The sequence below is a fragment of the Saimiri boliviensis genome, chromosome 6 (assembly GCF_048565385.1).
Source record: "Saimiri boliviensis isolate mSaiBol1 chromosome 6, mSaiBol1.pri, whole genome shotgun sequence".
Classification (NCBI taxonomy): Eukaryota; Metazoa; Chordata; class Mammalia; order Primates; family Cebidae; genus Saimiri; species Saimiri boliviensis.
In genome coordinates, this window is record NC_133454.1 from 56,687,753 (window position 1) to 56,703,642 (window position 15,890).

The 15,890-nt window shown below is 43.1% G+C and overlaps 1 protein-coding gene across 1 annotated transcript in view; it reads left to right on the plus strand.

Moving 5' to 3' along the window:
• Positions 1-15,890, plus strand: part of LOC101039020 (tubulin-specific chaperone cofactor E-like protein) — a 161,607-nt gene that overhangs the window by 70,493 nt on the left and 75,224 nt on the right. The window contains exons 7-8 of the mRNA XM_039471296.2: positions 10,194-10,258; positions 13,248-13,381. Coding sequence (XP_039327230.1) covers positions 10,194-10,258; positions 13,248-13,381 — 199 coding nt within the window. The remainder of the gene's footprint in view (positions 1-10,193; positions 10,259-13,247; positions 13,382-15,890) is intronic.

Below are 15,890 nucleotides of genomic sequence, written 5' to 3' on the forward strand. Positions count from 1 at the left end.
AGAGAAAAATGTTTTCTGAAATATTTGATACATTTGAGGGCAGATGTAAGCTTTATTCCACTGTTAGGGAATACAACTAGGACAATAGGAACTGTCTTGGTTGTGTTAACATTTTGTTTGCTTTAAATTTCATTTTTCCATTACCTCATACATTTTGAGGCTCCTGTTATGGACTACATTACCATTTTCAGGGAGAATGTAAGTATAGCCTTAGATGTAATCATCTTAATGAGCTAGATCTAGGAGGTTAGATATTACTCAGTCAGTGGATAAGTGGTTAAAACAACTGCACTACAGAAATATCGGGACTCCATAGTAGAGCATACAATGAAGCAAAACAATTGTACAGGGCTTGTAAATTTATCAAAGACGCCAGTGTCACAGATTCTGTTGTCCAGGAAGCAGATGCTGAGATGGAGTTGGGAGTGCAGAAAGTGGTGTTGGGGAGTAACACCTGTGAAAGAACAGGGGAAGAAGTAGGGTCGAGCAGGAGGGACCATTAGACCATGCTACAGACCAATGTCGGTCAGCCCAGTAGGATGCTCTGGAGCAAAGATTTTCCATTAGACAAGGCATGACTTGCCCAGAAATGGCCAGGGTCCTTTACTAATGCTTTTCTCAGTCATTGATTTGGGAATGCCACAAGAACATAGCTTCAGCTTGAACACCGATACAAATGCTAAAGGAGCTAACAGTTGGAAGCTGTCAGCTAACCGTACTTCTTGTAGCTGGAAACCACTCCTTTTCTGAGGATGGATCTGAGTTGTGCATCTTAGTGTCTGCCATGGTCCACTCCATGCAATGTGGAGATCCAATTTTCCATCCATGATCAAGGGCAGCTCCTTGATTTTAGGGCTACAACTTGTACCCATTCTCTCCCTCTTCTGCTTCCGCTTCTATTGTATCCCCTTGACTTTTGTCTCTCCGGTCTCAGTGGCTTACCTGGTGGTTTCACTCAAACCTTAAACCTTAATTTCTTACGGTCTGAGTTCTTGGTAACCATATGCTGCTCAGACTAGGGTTGCTATGCTTGTCCATCACAGTCCTAATTGAGTAAGGGAGTACCAAGAGGCACCTAAATTAGTCACTGAGTTCCATATGTTATCCCTTAAACCCAATGTGTAGCAACAGCCTTGCATCCTCCTGTTGATCAGAGTCAACTGCTCCTAAGGAGATGATGGTTCTTGTTCTTGCCTGCTAGTCTTTGGATACAGGGAGCCCAGTGTGCCCAGGCAACATTACAGCTATAGCTTATCATTTGGAGGAACTCTTGCCATGTCCCCTCGTGAGAATGTCCCCTCTTGAGGAACCAGGAGTTCAAACTGCATAGGCCAGAGATGAGGGGTTGGGGAGCACAAAGTTCCCCAGTAATTATTGGGAGTAATGTCAAGTAGGGCCACTCCTACTTCCACAGCTTGGTTCCTGGATCGATGTACTGGGGACACTGCATCCTACAAAGGTTTCTGACTCACCGTGTACATGGTATGCTGCAGAATACCACCTCATCCTTGCAGTGTTGTCTTCAGGGTGGTGCTTCACCTACTCCTTAGGCAATTTACTTCAATTGTCACCTAGGCCAGCATCTGCCTCATACTATCGCTACTCTAACCAGTGAATCCCATGGTCACAGGCTAACTCCCACATTTTCTTTTCCATAAAGCAGATTCCCTAGTCAGATGCTATTTTGCATGGAATTCTCCACCTGTGGGTCAGGCATTCTGCAAGCCTCCCATTAGTGGTGCTGGCTGAGGCTCCTGGGCAAGAAAGGCATACTCATGTCCAGAATATGGCTCTGTCCCTGTGGAAAGGAAGTGCTGATCCTTCCAGGATGAAAGGGGTACAATTTGTTATTTTGCCACCAAATGGCCAATTGGTCTCCCCAACAGTAACATATTGGGGGTTCAGCCTTGGCCTCCGTTATTAACATTTCAGAGACCACGGTAGCCAGACCAGCCTTGCTAAATGGGATTTCATGCTATTTGACCCATGCACAACCTCCATCCCTGCTGCTATAGCCACTTTATACATGTGCCCATTGGACCAACACTCACAAAGACGGCCTAACATCAGCTGGCTGAGTCATTTTGTCGACTTGGTTGTTCAGTTTCTCTTTTGCAGTGGGTATTTTCTGACAGGTGTTAATATGTGACACAAAGATCTTCATGCTTCATGTCCATTCTCATCTGTCTATCCTCATGTCTTTACTCCAGGGCCCTTTGTTACCAATTTTCCCATCTTTTACTTTCTGGGCCCTTGTCCAGCCAGCTATGTGATTCATCACTACCTATGAGTTTGTACATATTCTAACTTCAGAATTCTGTCTCCTTTGACACAAAATACGTGACAAGATGTATCACCCAAAGCTCCACACATTGAGAGGGTGTTCTGTCATTGTCTTTCAAAGCACTTGAATGAGGCTGCCATGTAGCCAGCCAGTGTCTGCTTTAGGCTTGCACATACACACCAACTGAGTCCATCCATGCACCTGGCTTAGGCTTCTTCCTCCTCCTTCAGCTTCCCACATATTCACCTTCCCACAAAAGGCCATATGTGTGATATGGTTGAGGAGCAGGTACTGACACAACTGTGTCAGATGACATGGAGTCTGGACTAGCTACTCAGACATCTTACTCATGACTGGTTGCAGATATGTCATTTCCATCTTACGCTATATTGCTACTGGGTCCATCTGACTTCATGACTCGGTGGGTCCAACAAGGCCTAGGTCTTCATGGGAAGTTCTGGATAAACAACCGCTCTCTCTTGGACAAATAGTCCATCACACGGCCCAGTCCCTTGAGAAAAGCTGGTTTTCAGGAGGTGTGTAATTCTTTGCTGCAGATGGCATGACCTTTCTCTGGAACTCCAGGGCCCCATGTGGTAGTTCTCCCGCTGGGGTTTGCAATAAACTCCGTATTTCATCTTTTTCCACCACACACACCTGCAATATCAAAGGATCTACTGAACACATGGCCCAAGCAGCAGAACTGCTTGCACAGTAGCCTGGAGCTGCAACAGAATCCTTTTATGTTTTCAGACCAACACAAAACTGGCTTAATTCCATATCACCTGGAATGTGGGCTGGAGCAGTTTCCCTGGGTTTGGAATGTGTAGCCTCCAGAACCTGAAGAAGTCCATGAAGAAGAAAGAATTTCTTTGTAGAGAGGCTACAAGATGCAGAAATTTGTCTTTTCCTTTGGAGGAGTTGTCTCAGCATGTTCCTGGCCACTGGATTCCTTACAACTATACTGAAATAGCATCCCTGAATCTTCGTAGGATTTATCTCCCACCTTCTGGAGCACACGTGTGTTACCAAGGCGTCCAGCCTGCTGGCCATCTCTTACCCATCGTGACCAGTCTGTTGTTGATGTTGTCAGTGCAGTGAATCAAGGTGTGTTCTGTAGTACCCAGATGGCTCAGATCTCTTTGCGTTATAATATGAAAGAAGGTGGGAGTTATCATAGCCCTGGGGCAGAGCTAGATATATATATATTGCTGTCTGTTCCATAAAAATGTGAACTATTTTTGATCCTCATTCCTAATTCAAACAGGAAAATAAAATGCACTTGTCGAATGAATGACCATATATCATGTATCTGAAGCACAGTAGCTGCGATTGGTACTACTACTTGGTTGAACTTGGAGTCATCCATAGCCATTCTCCAGAATCCCTCCTGGCCAGTTCAATTAAGGTATGGTAGAGTCCACCACCCCTTTTCTTTAAGAGTGACACTAATCTTTACCATTCTTCTCACAGCCCAGGATGTAATATTCTTCTACATTACTACTTTAGCCAGAGTAGGAGTAGGGAGTGTCAGAGATTTCCACTTGGCTTCCTTACTATGACAGTTGTTAATCTGTAGGCCAAAGACCCGGTGTGCCAAGTAGTCATATATCAATCCCAATTGTACACACTCACTGACCAGCTTCCCTATCTGACGAGTGATAAGTCAGCTTGGTCTCTCCCCACGCACCCGATGTTCCCTCACAGCCAGATTCTCAAAGGCATTTGAATTCATGTATGCCACCATCTTGTGGATCTGGTTATGCCCAGATGGCATTTATACCAGCAGCAGTCCTGCCTTAAGAAGGATGGAGCATCCAGTGTGGATCAAAAGGGCTAAGTATAAATATCCTAGAGTGCATGAAAAATGAAAGCAATTAGTGTGCTGCTAGCAGTTTATTAAAACAGAGCCAACGATTTTGCTTCAAGACATTTAGATTGACTACTAGACTAAAACTTTAATAAAGGCTGGACAAGGAGAATCCTTCTCTAGATGAGTCTGAGTTGAGCTTAATTTTATTGTACTATCTTGGAACTGGGAAAATAACCTTCAGGGGGTCTGCAGCACCTGTGAATCCATGTAAGCTTTTCTAGGATTCCTTTTATTCCCTGAGCCCTAGGTGTTCCCACTTTAACAGGGTCTTTGGGTATCATTATTAACTCAAACTCCTTCTCTTTAACAAATTAGTCCTCAAAATGCCTAAGCATTCTCCTTCTTCCAGTCTATGGTCACTTGAGTAAATGGCTAAAGGTCTTTCTGGGGACAGACTGGGAAAATTACTATACATATCTGCCATGGTGTTGGAGGGCCCTTCCCTTTGGTGACCTGTTACCTTTCAGTCTACAGATTCCAGATTTGAAAACTGACTCAGATCCAGAAACCAAGCAAGGATCATGGCTTTTTATTGGGACCACTGCTCTCTGCCTTTCTGCCTTGCTCAACTATCTTTGCTTTTTTTTTTTTTTTTTTTTTTTTTTTTTTTGAGGCAGAGTCTTGTTCTGTCACCCAGGCTGGTGTGCAGTGGTGCGATCTCGGCTCACTGCAACCTCTACTTCACAGGTTCAAGCAATTCTCCTGCCTCAGCCTCCCAAGTAGCTGGGATTACAGGCACACTACACGCACAGCTAATTTTTGTGTGTTTAGTAGAGATAGGGTTTCACCTATAGGTCTTGAACTCCTGTTCTTGAACTCCTGACCTCAGGTGATCCACCTGCCTCAACCTCCCAAAGTAGTGCTGGGATTGCAGGTGTGAGCCACCATGCCCAGCCCTTGCTCTTTTTTATTACACAGAGGACGCGATGCTTTTGTTGGCTGCCCATCTGCTTTGCCCCCTGGATACTGTGCTCTATTAACCATGTCCTTGACTCTTCAAGTATCAGGCCCCTTGGCTGCCCCTCTGATCTTCTTGGTCATTATAAAAATTATGACCGTCCCCCCTAACCTTCCCAGCTTCACACAGTAGAGTGATGTCACCTGGCCTATATTTCTTCAGGGACCCATCATCTTCGTTGCTAGCAGACAGCCAAGTTTCATGACCACCTTTCCTGGCATTAGCCTTGGCTGGCACTGGGGAGCAACCACTGAGCTGCTTAGTGATGCTGGTGCCTCCCTTCTCCAGTATATTCCTAATGGCTTTGGTAGCTGGTGCATCTGTCCTCAGAACATGATTGTCCAGTGGGCCTAGCAGAGTCACACAATATATCTATTCTAGCATGCAAACACCCAGGAGCCTTTCAGTCCCTTCACTTTGGCCATCAGCCATGGTGATTCAGGCATTTGAACCTTGCTCAATGTGAGCCATCACTTTTTCCAGGCTTTTTGAAGTATCTCTAGGAGTGAGTTTGCTCCATCCCCTGGAGTGCCCCTATGTCAACAAACTCTCCCTTATTCTATCTTGTGGTGCAGCCTCCTTGATAGAGCAGCCTCAGAATCCAGCCCCTTGGGATGCCCTCCCCTCATCCCTACCAGTGTGTGCTGCGCTTCCCAATCGCAGCGCCTTCGTGGGCACAATGCCTTTTGTCTCCTGTCAGACCTGGCATATCTTTGGCTGGGTTATGCAGCAGCTTAGCTCTGATTACAGGCCTGGCATTCAGGAGAGAGGGTGGGAGAAGCTTTCGAAGGGAGCAACTGTTGCCTTGTGGGGGAAAGTCCTTTTTATTGTCTTCCTGTGCTGGGAGAAATTTTAGCTCCTGATGGTGTGGAGTAGGATGTGTCTAAAGGCTCAGAAGTTTTGAGACATAAATCTTTGGAGGCATCTACCCAGATAGCCTCCAAATGAGGCTAAGTATATAAAATAGTTATATAGAATATCTACACATATGTGTGTACATGAGTACACGATAAATCTTATGTTTAATATACATATATGTATGCATATAATATATATAATAAATTATATATTATATACATGTTTTTCCCATCCAGGCCTTGATATTGGCATAGTAGAGCTGCTTCCCTTGAGCACCTGACCAAGTCCTTGTCATTCAGCAGGGCTCTCCAGAGCCAAAACTGTCCATTAGGGGAGTCTTGCTTTGGGTGGAAAGTGCTAGACCATGTAGCCTGACCTTGGCCAGTCATTGGCTGGGGGCTGCCCCATGAAGAGTGTGCCTTGGGATTCAGCACTGAGGCTGAGCCTGAAGGTGCTGAGGGCTGGAGGCTGTTGGCCAACTGCCCTTCTCACGTCTCTGCTGTACAGGGATCTGAGTGGCACATCTTCATGTCTGCCATAGCCAAAATAGCTGCATCATTTCAAAGTAGCTCACATCTGACCATCTGTTCCACAGTAAAAGGTATACGAAACTTAAGAAAACAGAACAAAACCAAAACATTCCACACATAAAACCCATTCTGACTGAGCACGGTGGCTCATGCCTGTAATCCTAGCACTTTGGGAGGCCGAGGCAAGAGGATGACCTGAAATCAAAATCAGGAGTTTGACACCAGCCTGGCCAACATGGTGAAACCCCATCTGCACTAAAAATGCAAAACTTAGCCAGGTATGGTGGTGCACCCTGGTAATTTCAGCTGAGGTGGGAGAATTACTTGAACCTGGGAGGTGGTTTAAAATAACAACAACAACATTCTACTTGATTTCAGGGGACCGTAGTTTTTGTTTGGTTGGCGCTGTCTTTCCTCTTGCCTATAAAACAGCATCAACTTCTGCCATCTCTTTCATAAAGCGCAGATACCTTGGGTGACTAGCTCCGACCCATCCCCACCCTACCCCAGATCTTAATCTTGTCAGAGATCTTTGCTCACCTCACACTTTCAACAAAGCCAGTCCTCCTGCTGACACAGCATGACAAGAGAATTTTGTCATTTGCCAATCTGTGACCACTGAGAACACACACCAGAACACACACTCACTGACCAGCTTCCCAGTCCAACGAGTGATAAGCCAGCCGGGTCTCTCCCCACGCACCCGATGTTCCCTCACAGTCGGATTCTCAAAGGCATTCGAATTAATGTATGCCACCATCTTGTGTATCTGGTTATGCCCAGATGGCATTTATACCAGCAGCAGTCCTCCCTTGAGAAGGATGGAGCATCCAGTGTGGGTCAAAAGGGCTGAGTATAAATATCCTAGAGTGCATGAAAAAAGAAGAAAGCAATTAATATACCGCTAGCAGTTTACTAAACAGAACCAACGGTTTTGCTTCAAGACATTTAGGTTGACTACTCGACTAAAACCTTAATAAAAGCTGGACAAGGAGAATCCTCTAGATGAGTCTTTGATTTGAACATAATTTTTTTTAAATAGGCACCCAAGAAACTAGATTTTCTGTTATATAAATATGTGCCTTTCCAAGCACTCCTAGAATCCAAAGAAAAATAAATAGATGTGAGTCATTTGGAGAAAAGCAGTCATTTAACATCTGTAAGTAAATATGTGTGGAGGATTCATAATACCAGTGAGAGAATAAGCAATGTGGGAAACCTGCTGAATTATCACAGGCTTTTGGAAAAACATGGAGTAAGTTAAGCTAAAAAAAATTTAGTTCACCAAGCACTCTCGTCCATTTTAAGACAACATGCTTAAACCCAGAATTATATTTCTTTTGTACAGTTGGAATTTAAATGTCTGTTCAGAGAAAAATTGGAATAATTTTTAAATTCCCAATGATTTGCAGAAGAGTTTTTTTTTTTCCTGCTACATTCAAGTTACTTCTTTCTTAATAAATTCCATGTAAACATTTTGATAGTAGATTTAGCTTATGCCTTAGCCAATGTTTCTCATTCCACATCTATAGGATGCTTGGAAGCATCTAACTGGGCATATTTCCCCCTTATTCACACGCCTTTTAAACTATTTACTTACGGCAAATTTTTATCAGGAAAGGTTCATCTCCCACGTCTGCCTCCAGTGACCCTCACTGGGTGTCAGGGGAGGTTTCCAGGGCAGGGTTTGGGATTTCCCTTGTGGAAGATCATGTCTAGTACTACGTGCCTTGATAGATTTTGCCTGGAAAGTGCCCTGTCCTATCTCCTGCAGAGCAGTTCATCAGAGAGAAAAGAGAGGGCATAAAACCTAAAAAGTTTGGAAAAGTTTCTTTAAATACTTCATGCATACCTGTGAAAAAATAGAGTAGAGCCTATCTGTGGCAACTGTTCAAAACCAGAGAAACAAAAAAAGACTTTAATAGAAAACCAACTTCATTTAAATGTTGGAGGCAGCTGCTTTGTTTGGAGTTTTAATCCCATGCCGGTGGATGCTAATTCTGTAACATTATACAGATGCCTTCTTTTGGGTACAAAGGTAGAAGGGGGGTTTTCTTTTGTGTTTTTCAGTGCAAAGTGATTCTGATCAGAAAGGCCCAAGGTTTCAGCTCCAAGTACCTGACATTTCCATCTGAATCTACTTTTTTATTTTTTAAGAGGAAAAAAAGGTTTAGTTTTTCAGGAAAAGAACCTCTCTACGCAATCCTGAAACTGATCTTTAGATTTACTTTTCCTTAATCAATAGAAAAAAACTTGATTGCAACTCAACACTTACCTGTCGCTAGTGCAGGACTAACTTAATTTTTGGTTTTAAGAGTTCGGGATTCAGACATCATTTCAGAAATCAGAAATTATTGGCAACAAGTTGAGAAGAATTGATATGAATTCTTGTTTTACCTAAGTTTTCCTGGTTTACCAAGATTTGGCTTAATATTTCTGACTCAGTTCCTCCAGCCTCTACAGAACAGGTTAGTGACATTTTTCATAAATACAAATATCTAAATGAATCCTCCTTCCTTCTCTCTGAACCAGTTCCCTAAGGGCTCAAGTCTTAAACCTGCATGGTATCTGTCTCCGTTAAAGCTGTGTGTGATCTCTGCTAAAGCCTTTGTACCATTTTCTGCAAAACTGACTATTATTTAATATGTGCTTGAAATTTCAACATGTACACTTGACAACTAAAGATTTGCAATAAAACTCTCACAGGATAAATTCATTGTCTTTCCTGTGAAAGTTTGGCTGAAGAATTGTGATAACTTCAAATGATAAGAGGAAGGTTTTTATTTTGAAGAATACTGTCAAGAGCAGACTTCATGGTCTAGCCACGCACTTTCGTGATGTCTAACTTGAGCTTGCATCCGTGTTCTCATTGCAGCTTTGCAGAGTGACACAGACAAAACATGCTCCTAATAGAGGGTAAAGCCACGATGCAACTGATTGTAAACTAACATGAAAACAAGTTCATCTTTGCTATGATCCTTCTTTAAGTAACTTGCTGGAACTAATTGGTTGCTTGTGCCCTGGATTCTATTTTTATTGTAATTCCAGCCCTGGATTGGTTCCTTTTTATTACTAATGTGTCTATCATTCATTTCACTATGGGAAGTCAGTGGACAGAGTAGAGACTGCCCCTGAATCTGGTCAATACTTCAAAATGACGGATCGGCTCCATTCTACGGAGAAGGTGATGGCAAACTCTAAATTCTCCTAGCAGTAGAACACATTGTATTTGAACCAACTTTTGTTTGATCCTGATAGAAAGCTGCTGTGAAAATTAGGAAGGCCAGGTCTCACTGGGAAGTGGTTTCTGTTGCAGACACAACCCGGAATCTGCATGCGTCTTGAGCGTTGGGTCCTAGTTTTCAGTGCTTTATTTGATGCAGAGGAGATACCTTTCCTTTACTCATACTGTTCTCCCTCATTCTAAATAATTACTTGACAATTTGAATGATCTCATTACACTTCCCGACTGGCTTCTTCTGGGCATCTAATTTGTTCATGAAATGCTGAACTTAGGTGGACCTGCCAGCATTCAGGGGATTTCAGCCCGACTCAACACAGTTGATGTTGTGATGTGAATTTGTTCTATGATGGTTTTGATGGTCTTGGGATTTGTCACCAAACACACCTGGTGTTCTATTTACTCTGGCAAGCTGGGGATTTTTTTTCTTTTTCTTTTTAAAATTCCAGGATGAATTATTCATCATTCCTTAGAATTTGGATCTCTTTCATCTTTGCACTTGTACGGCACCAAGGTAAGTACTACAGAATTCTGTAAAGCTCTTGGTTAGCATGCTCTTGAATTGATAAAGACACGTTTTTATTGGAACCATAATTGTAAGGGCAGGTGCATGTGTGTACAAGAGAAAAATGTAATTGAATTCTATTATCAAGGGAAAAATGCATTAACTTTAAATGAGGTTTACTTATACTCCACTTTTTTCTTATTCAACCTCAAACACTACTTGTATATGTCAGTTTGCCCTAAGATAATGGAGTAGATTTTTAAAATAACGCAAAATTATTTCCATTAAAAGTAGATGAGATAGGTATATGTGCACCCCGTGTCTGATCACTGATTCCCATTAAGGCATTTAATTTGTGCTCGAGACTTTAAGTAATCTACTTATTTTAGCCAAAAATGAGGAAATTACAACGGCATTGATGTAGTGGTTTGTGTATCAGTGACCTTTTACATGGCCCCCAAATCTAAAACTGCAAGTGAAATAAGACAATTATTCCCCTCAGCGATTCCTTCTTTTTCTCTGCGTAGCACTGCCTTGGATAAGTGGAAAGCCACATAAACTTTTTTCTACTGTTGTTTTGGACTTTAGACAAAGATGGGGCAGTCTACATAGATTTTAACTTTTTAATGGCTAAAATTCTAAGGCACTTTTCTTTATTTTGTGAGTTTGCTTAGTTCAAGTGGCACGTAAATACAAGTCAGAGATGAACACGTCAAGCCCCTGTGCAGCTCTAATATTTTTCCCAAGTTGGTGAATTTAAACAGTTAAAGCATAGTGTGAAACACCATGAGAATGAAAGAGCACCAGTGACTTCAACCTCCTACCTGAGCTCCAAGAAAGTATATCTTATCGATGGGGAAAAAAAATCCTGGAAACATAGCTATGTTTATTGTGAAATTCTCAGCTTAGGGCCAGCAGGGTTAATTACTGTAGTTTAAACCTACGCCTTTGTATTTAGCACCCTCTTTTTCATTTGACAAGTATTTATTATTTGCTATATTAGATATTCTTGTTTGTATCCTTCTTAAAATTAAAAAATATTTAACTGTCCATTTTTTTCCTATCGAAAATTGTGAACGAATTAGGATTATCCATGAAGAGAAGAATCTTGCAAACTGCCTCACCTTTGCAGCAGCAGCAGAAGTTAGGGTCATTCTTGTTGGCCATGGTTTTCTCTCTCCTCCATCGGGGATTACAGGTTTTCCATTCCCTAGGCAGATTGGCCAATCAGTGTAACCCAAACTATCAATTCATCTTTTCATAAAAATGATTATAATTCAGTGTGAATTTGAGCCCTTATTCATACTTGGACATGACTCCTAAAAAGTTCCCCATGAAGGATAAATCCATGCCAGAACTTAATTTGTTACTGTTAACTTGAGAAATAAAAACCTGCGTATAATACTATAGTAGAGCTTATAAATGTTTTTTTTTAATTCCTACCTTCCAGCAGTTTTTAATTTGTTGCTATTACGTAAATAGAAATGTTAGATGACCCCTTTTCATCTGCTGGTTGTAACATTAAATACATCCCATGGGCAAATAGTGCCTATGATCCGACACAGTGCCGCCTACAGGCTCAAATTTGGGTGGCTTCTCAACTTCTGGAGTTTGGATGACAATGTATATACACTAATAACCTGACTAATTTCCCTGCTCTCCCTGGATGTCAGCCCCTGGAAAGAGATGAGCTCTCTGTTGAGGCAGAACTCCTCTTGCTCCCTGCTTCAGAATTGAAGAGCTGGAGATTGGCCTGGTACAACGGGGCTGCTTTCTGGCCCCTTTGCACTCTGTTTTACATGAGCTGTTGTCTGTTCACTAAACGCCTCCCAAAGGAGCAAAGACAGTCCTTGGCCGGTTGCTCTCCAGCCTATCACTTCCATCAGTGTAGAGCAGGGGCTTTCCGAGGAGAAGGCCTGACATGAGAAAGGGGCGTTGGCATCCCATGGCAGCAAGTAGGAACCTCAAGAACTGTGGCCGATGCCCAGAATGGACTGGCCATTGCCCTATAAAAAAAGGAAAAGAGGGAGAGAAAGATAATGTCCTATTGTTTTATATTTATTCAAGAGAAGAAAGGACAGAGGCAGGGAAAACTGACACCCAAAATGTAGATTATTTCACAGATGCTATTGGACTGGATCTTCAATGATGCAGACCCCAGGGAGCTTGTCTCATTTCTCCCACAAAACTGAGCCACACCTTGCAACAAACAGTATGGGCGGGAAACATGGGAGCAGCAAGCCAGGGCTGCCAGGAGATGGGGTGACCCTGTCAGCAGGGGTGTGTGTGTTTGTGTGATGTGATGGCTCTCCGGTGACGAAGAGGACCAGTCAGAGAGCTCTGCAACTCCTCTCCAAAGAGTTCTCAAGGACCCAACCCCCTGGCCCTGGAGGATCTCATATCTGTCTTTTGTAAAAAGGAATTGGGCAAAGAGCCCCTTGCAGGGCCAGCCCTCAGTCAAGGTCATTCACAGGACAATTACTACAAATCCTCTCCTCTCACTTTTGTCCCAGTTCCCACTGTTGTTTGTTTCCTTCTGGGATCTGGGATTTTCTCCAACTGTGCGGCAAGAGGGAGGGAACTCCTTTCGGGAAAAGACATGACAGTGGAATTCTTGAGCTAGAAGGGAGCTTCAAAACTGTGGCCATGCCATACGAGGCCGCCTCTCAGTATACAGAGAGCTCCAGGCTCCAGGGAAATTTCACAAATTTCCAGCCAATTGTAACCATAGATATCACCAAGATGCTTGAAAGTGCAAGAACATGCACAAAGTGCTTTCTCCTGTGGAGAAATAGTATCACTCCCATTCTCCCGTTTCCCAGAAGCAGAAGATACTGTACTGTGTGTGGCCCAGGTCTAGGATGAATGAGAAGGCAGTATGACTTGCATTCAGCTTGCAAGCCTTACTGAAAGAAGCTGGCTTCAGTAGGTAGGAGGGATGTCGCTTGCTAAACAGAAGAGGGAGCTGCCATCTATTAACCATCATCTCTCTTGACAGCTCAGCCCAGGGAGCTCATGTATCCATTTTGGCAGAATGACACCAAAACGCCTAAAGTAGATGATGGAAGCTCATCTGAGATTAAGTTGGCCATGCCAGTTTTCTTCTTCGGGGTTCCTTACCGCACTGTCTACGTAAGTGGAGAAGCAGCCCAGCTGTTGCTCTCTGGTCCGCCCTTTTGTTTGTCATTAAGAAAAGCATTTTAAGTATCCTCTTCCAGAGCTCTGGGAAGGGAGGATTTATTGGCAGCCAAAACGACAAGTTCTGAGATTTCATGAGCTGATAGGTTTTATGATTAAGAAAGTCAAAGGTATATTTAATGGCTAATGTTCACAGTAGAGGAGTATACAGGGCAATAAACTGCTTTTGTGGGTGATTAAACATAGAAGTGAAGCAGAAGCCCCAATGCCATGAACATTATTTCCGCCACTCAACAAGATAAAAAGATACAGTGAACCACAGTAGGAGCAATATCATTTTTCTTTTCCTTCCGGGGGTGTGAAAAGTTTAGGCATCTGCTGTTCTTGGGCTTCCTACCAATTTGAAGCAGAGCTGGAACACAGGAGATGGGTAATCAACTACTATATCAAAGTTGTCTGCAGAACTGCCCACCCTCAGTGGGTCTGTAGATAGGCCAGAGGGTCCCATCACCCAACCTGCACTAAGAAATGGTCCTGTTTGTGATCAGAGCTCTCCCAGGGACCTGTGTTCTCAGATTTTTGTTTTTGTTTTTTTGGATCTTTGGGTTTGGTGCTAGCAAAACTGTTGCACATGAAGAGAAGGATTCAGAGCAGCCAAGCCTGGCTTAATTGTTGGCCTTAAAGAACTGGGTGAGGCATGTATAGATTATACCACGTCCCTGGAGGAAGAATGCAACTGTAAGCATGTTCACCTCTGGCCATCTCTATGTCTGGGACCTCTCTTTTCCCCAACTTTTGATTTATGGCTCAGGGACGATTCCCACTAGAAAAGAGTTTCCTATTCCATTACCTAAGCAGTGGTCCCCGAACCTGCAGAAGCGGGGAAGCAGGGTCACACAGGCACTCAATAGCAATGTCTTTTCTCAGGCCCCACCTCAGACCTACTGAGTCAGAAACTTTGAGAGGACGGGCCAGTAACCTGTGTTTTAATGAGCCCTGCAGGTGGTTCTGATGCCCACAAAAGTTTGAGAACCACAGATCTTAACCACAGGATATAATCAAGACACATGTGAGTCATCACCAGCTTCTTCTGCCAGTCTGTGTGTTTTAATTACACCTATTGTTCCCTAGCAAACACTTCGCTCTGGCATCCTGAAATCGCTTGTATGCTTTACTCATGGCAGGGCCTCCCTAGTCTGTGTTTGTAATAGCTGGTTGTACATTCTGGGATTTGTTGACTTGATTTTGGCAATAAGGGAGTGAGGACTTCCGTACTAGAAGCCCAATTAAGCTAGCTTTTCTTCTCTACTGCGCTATGTGATACGGAGTCTGAAGAATTTTTTCTTGCTCTTGCAAAAGAATTTTTTCTTGCTCTTGCTCCTTAATTTGAGGCAGACTTATTTGAGGGTAAATTGCTCCTTGCGTTTCCAACACTATGAGTAGTGCAGTTTTCTTCAAGCCTCTGAGTTGTTCCCTATTACTGGAAGACAATAGACTCTTAATGTCTTTGTAGCTCAGTCTCCTGCTTCTCTTCCAAACCCAAAGCCTTGCTTCCAAATATGAAGACCTACACTTGGCCCAGGTCTTGATAACTTGCCTCTGGGATCTGGGCCACTGTGAATGTCCATAATGTTACTGGTTAACAGGAATTTAACATACGATTGGAATGTATGGGAAAATGATTCTCCAGGTTTTCCATATCCAAGAATTGCAGTTTCCATTGCAGCCACTTCTGCTGCTGAAGCCACATAAACCATGGGGTTAAAGCAGTTTATCTACCAAGGTACAGAGCTGTAAATTCAGGCAGCGGTTCCATGTAAACTGAGGGTATATCTTGGCCTGTGATTTCCAGTAAGGTTTCCTATTTAATTGGTTTACTAAGCCATTTACAAGTCATGAAGAAATCACCGTAAGATAGTCATTTACATAAACAACATAAAGTAGTCATGACTCAATTTTTCTGCAGCGATTGTACAAAGACACTATCGTACCACATGGGCTGGAATGGAACTGGGCATCTGTAGGTCTTAACCTTGCCCTTGCTCTGAGCATGGGAGTGGTTGTGACATCAGTGGAGGTCTTTTAAATGTCCCACCCAGAGCAAGGTATTGTTCATCAGATGCTGGAGTTGGATGAAGGAGTGTTTGATTTATCTTTCTCTGACAATCTTCTTTGGTCATAAAATAGGAAGCAAGGCCTAACACAGGGCACCTCGATTTTCAAATTTAACTTTACTTCCTTGCTTATTTACATTTCCTGTTTCTTTTGTGTTAGTGACCCTGAATCTGTCTTTATTACCCATGTTACTCCCTGTCTGGCCCAGCCCACAAACACATCATCCCCAGTACACATACCCACACACCACCTCCAGTAGACACATGTACACACCCACCCCAGTATTTACACAAACATACACACCACTCCCAGTACACATCTATACATCCCACCTCAGTAAGCACACATACCCCAACCCCAGTATACACGTACATACATACCCACTCCA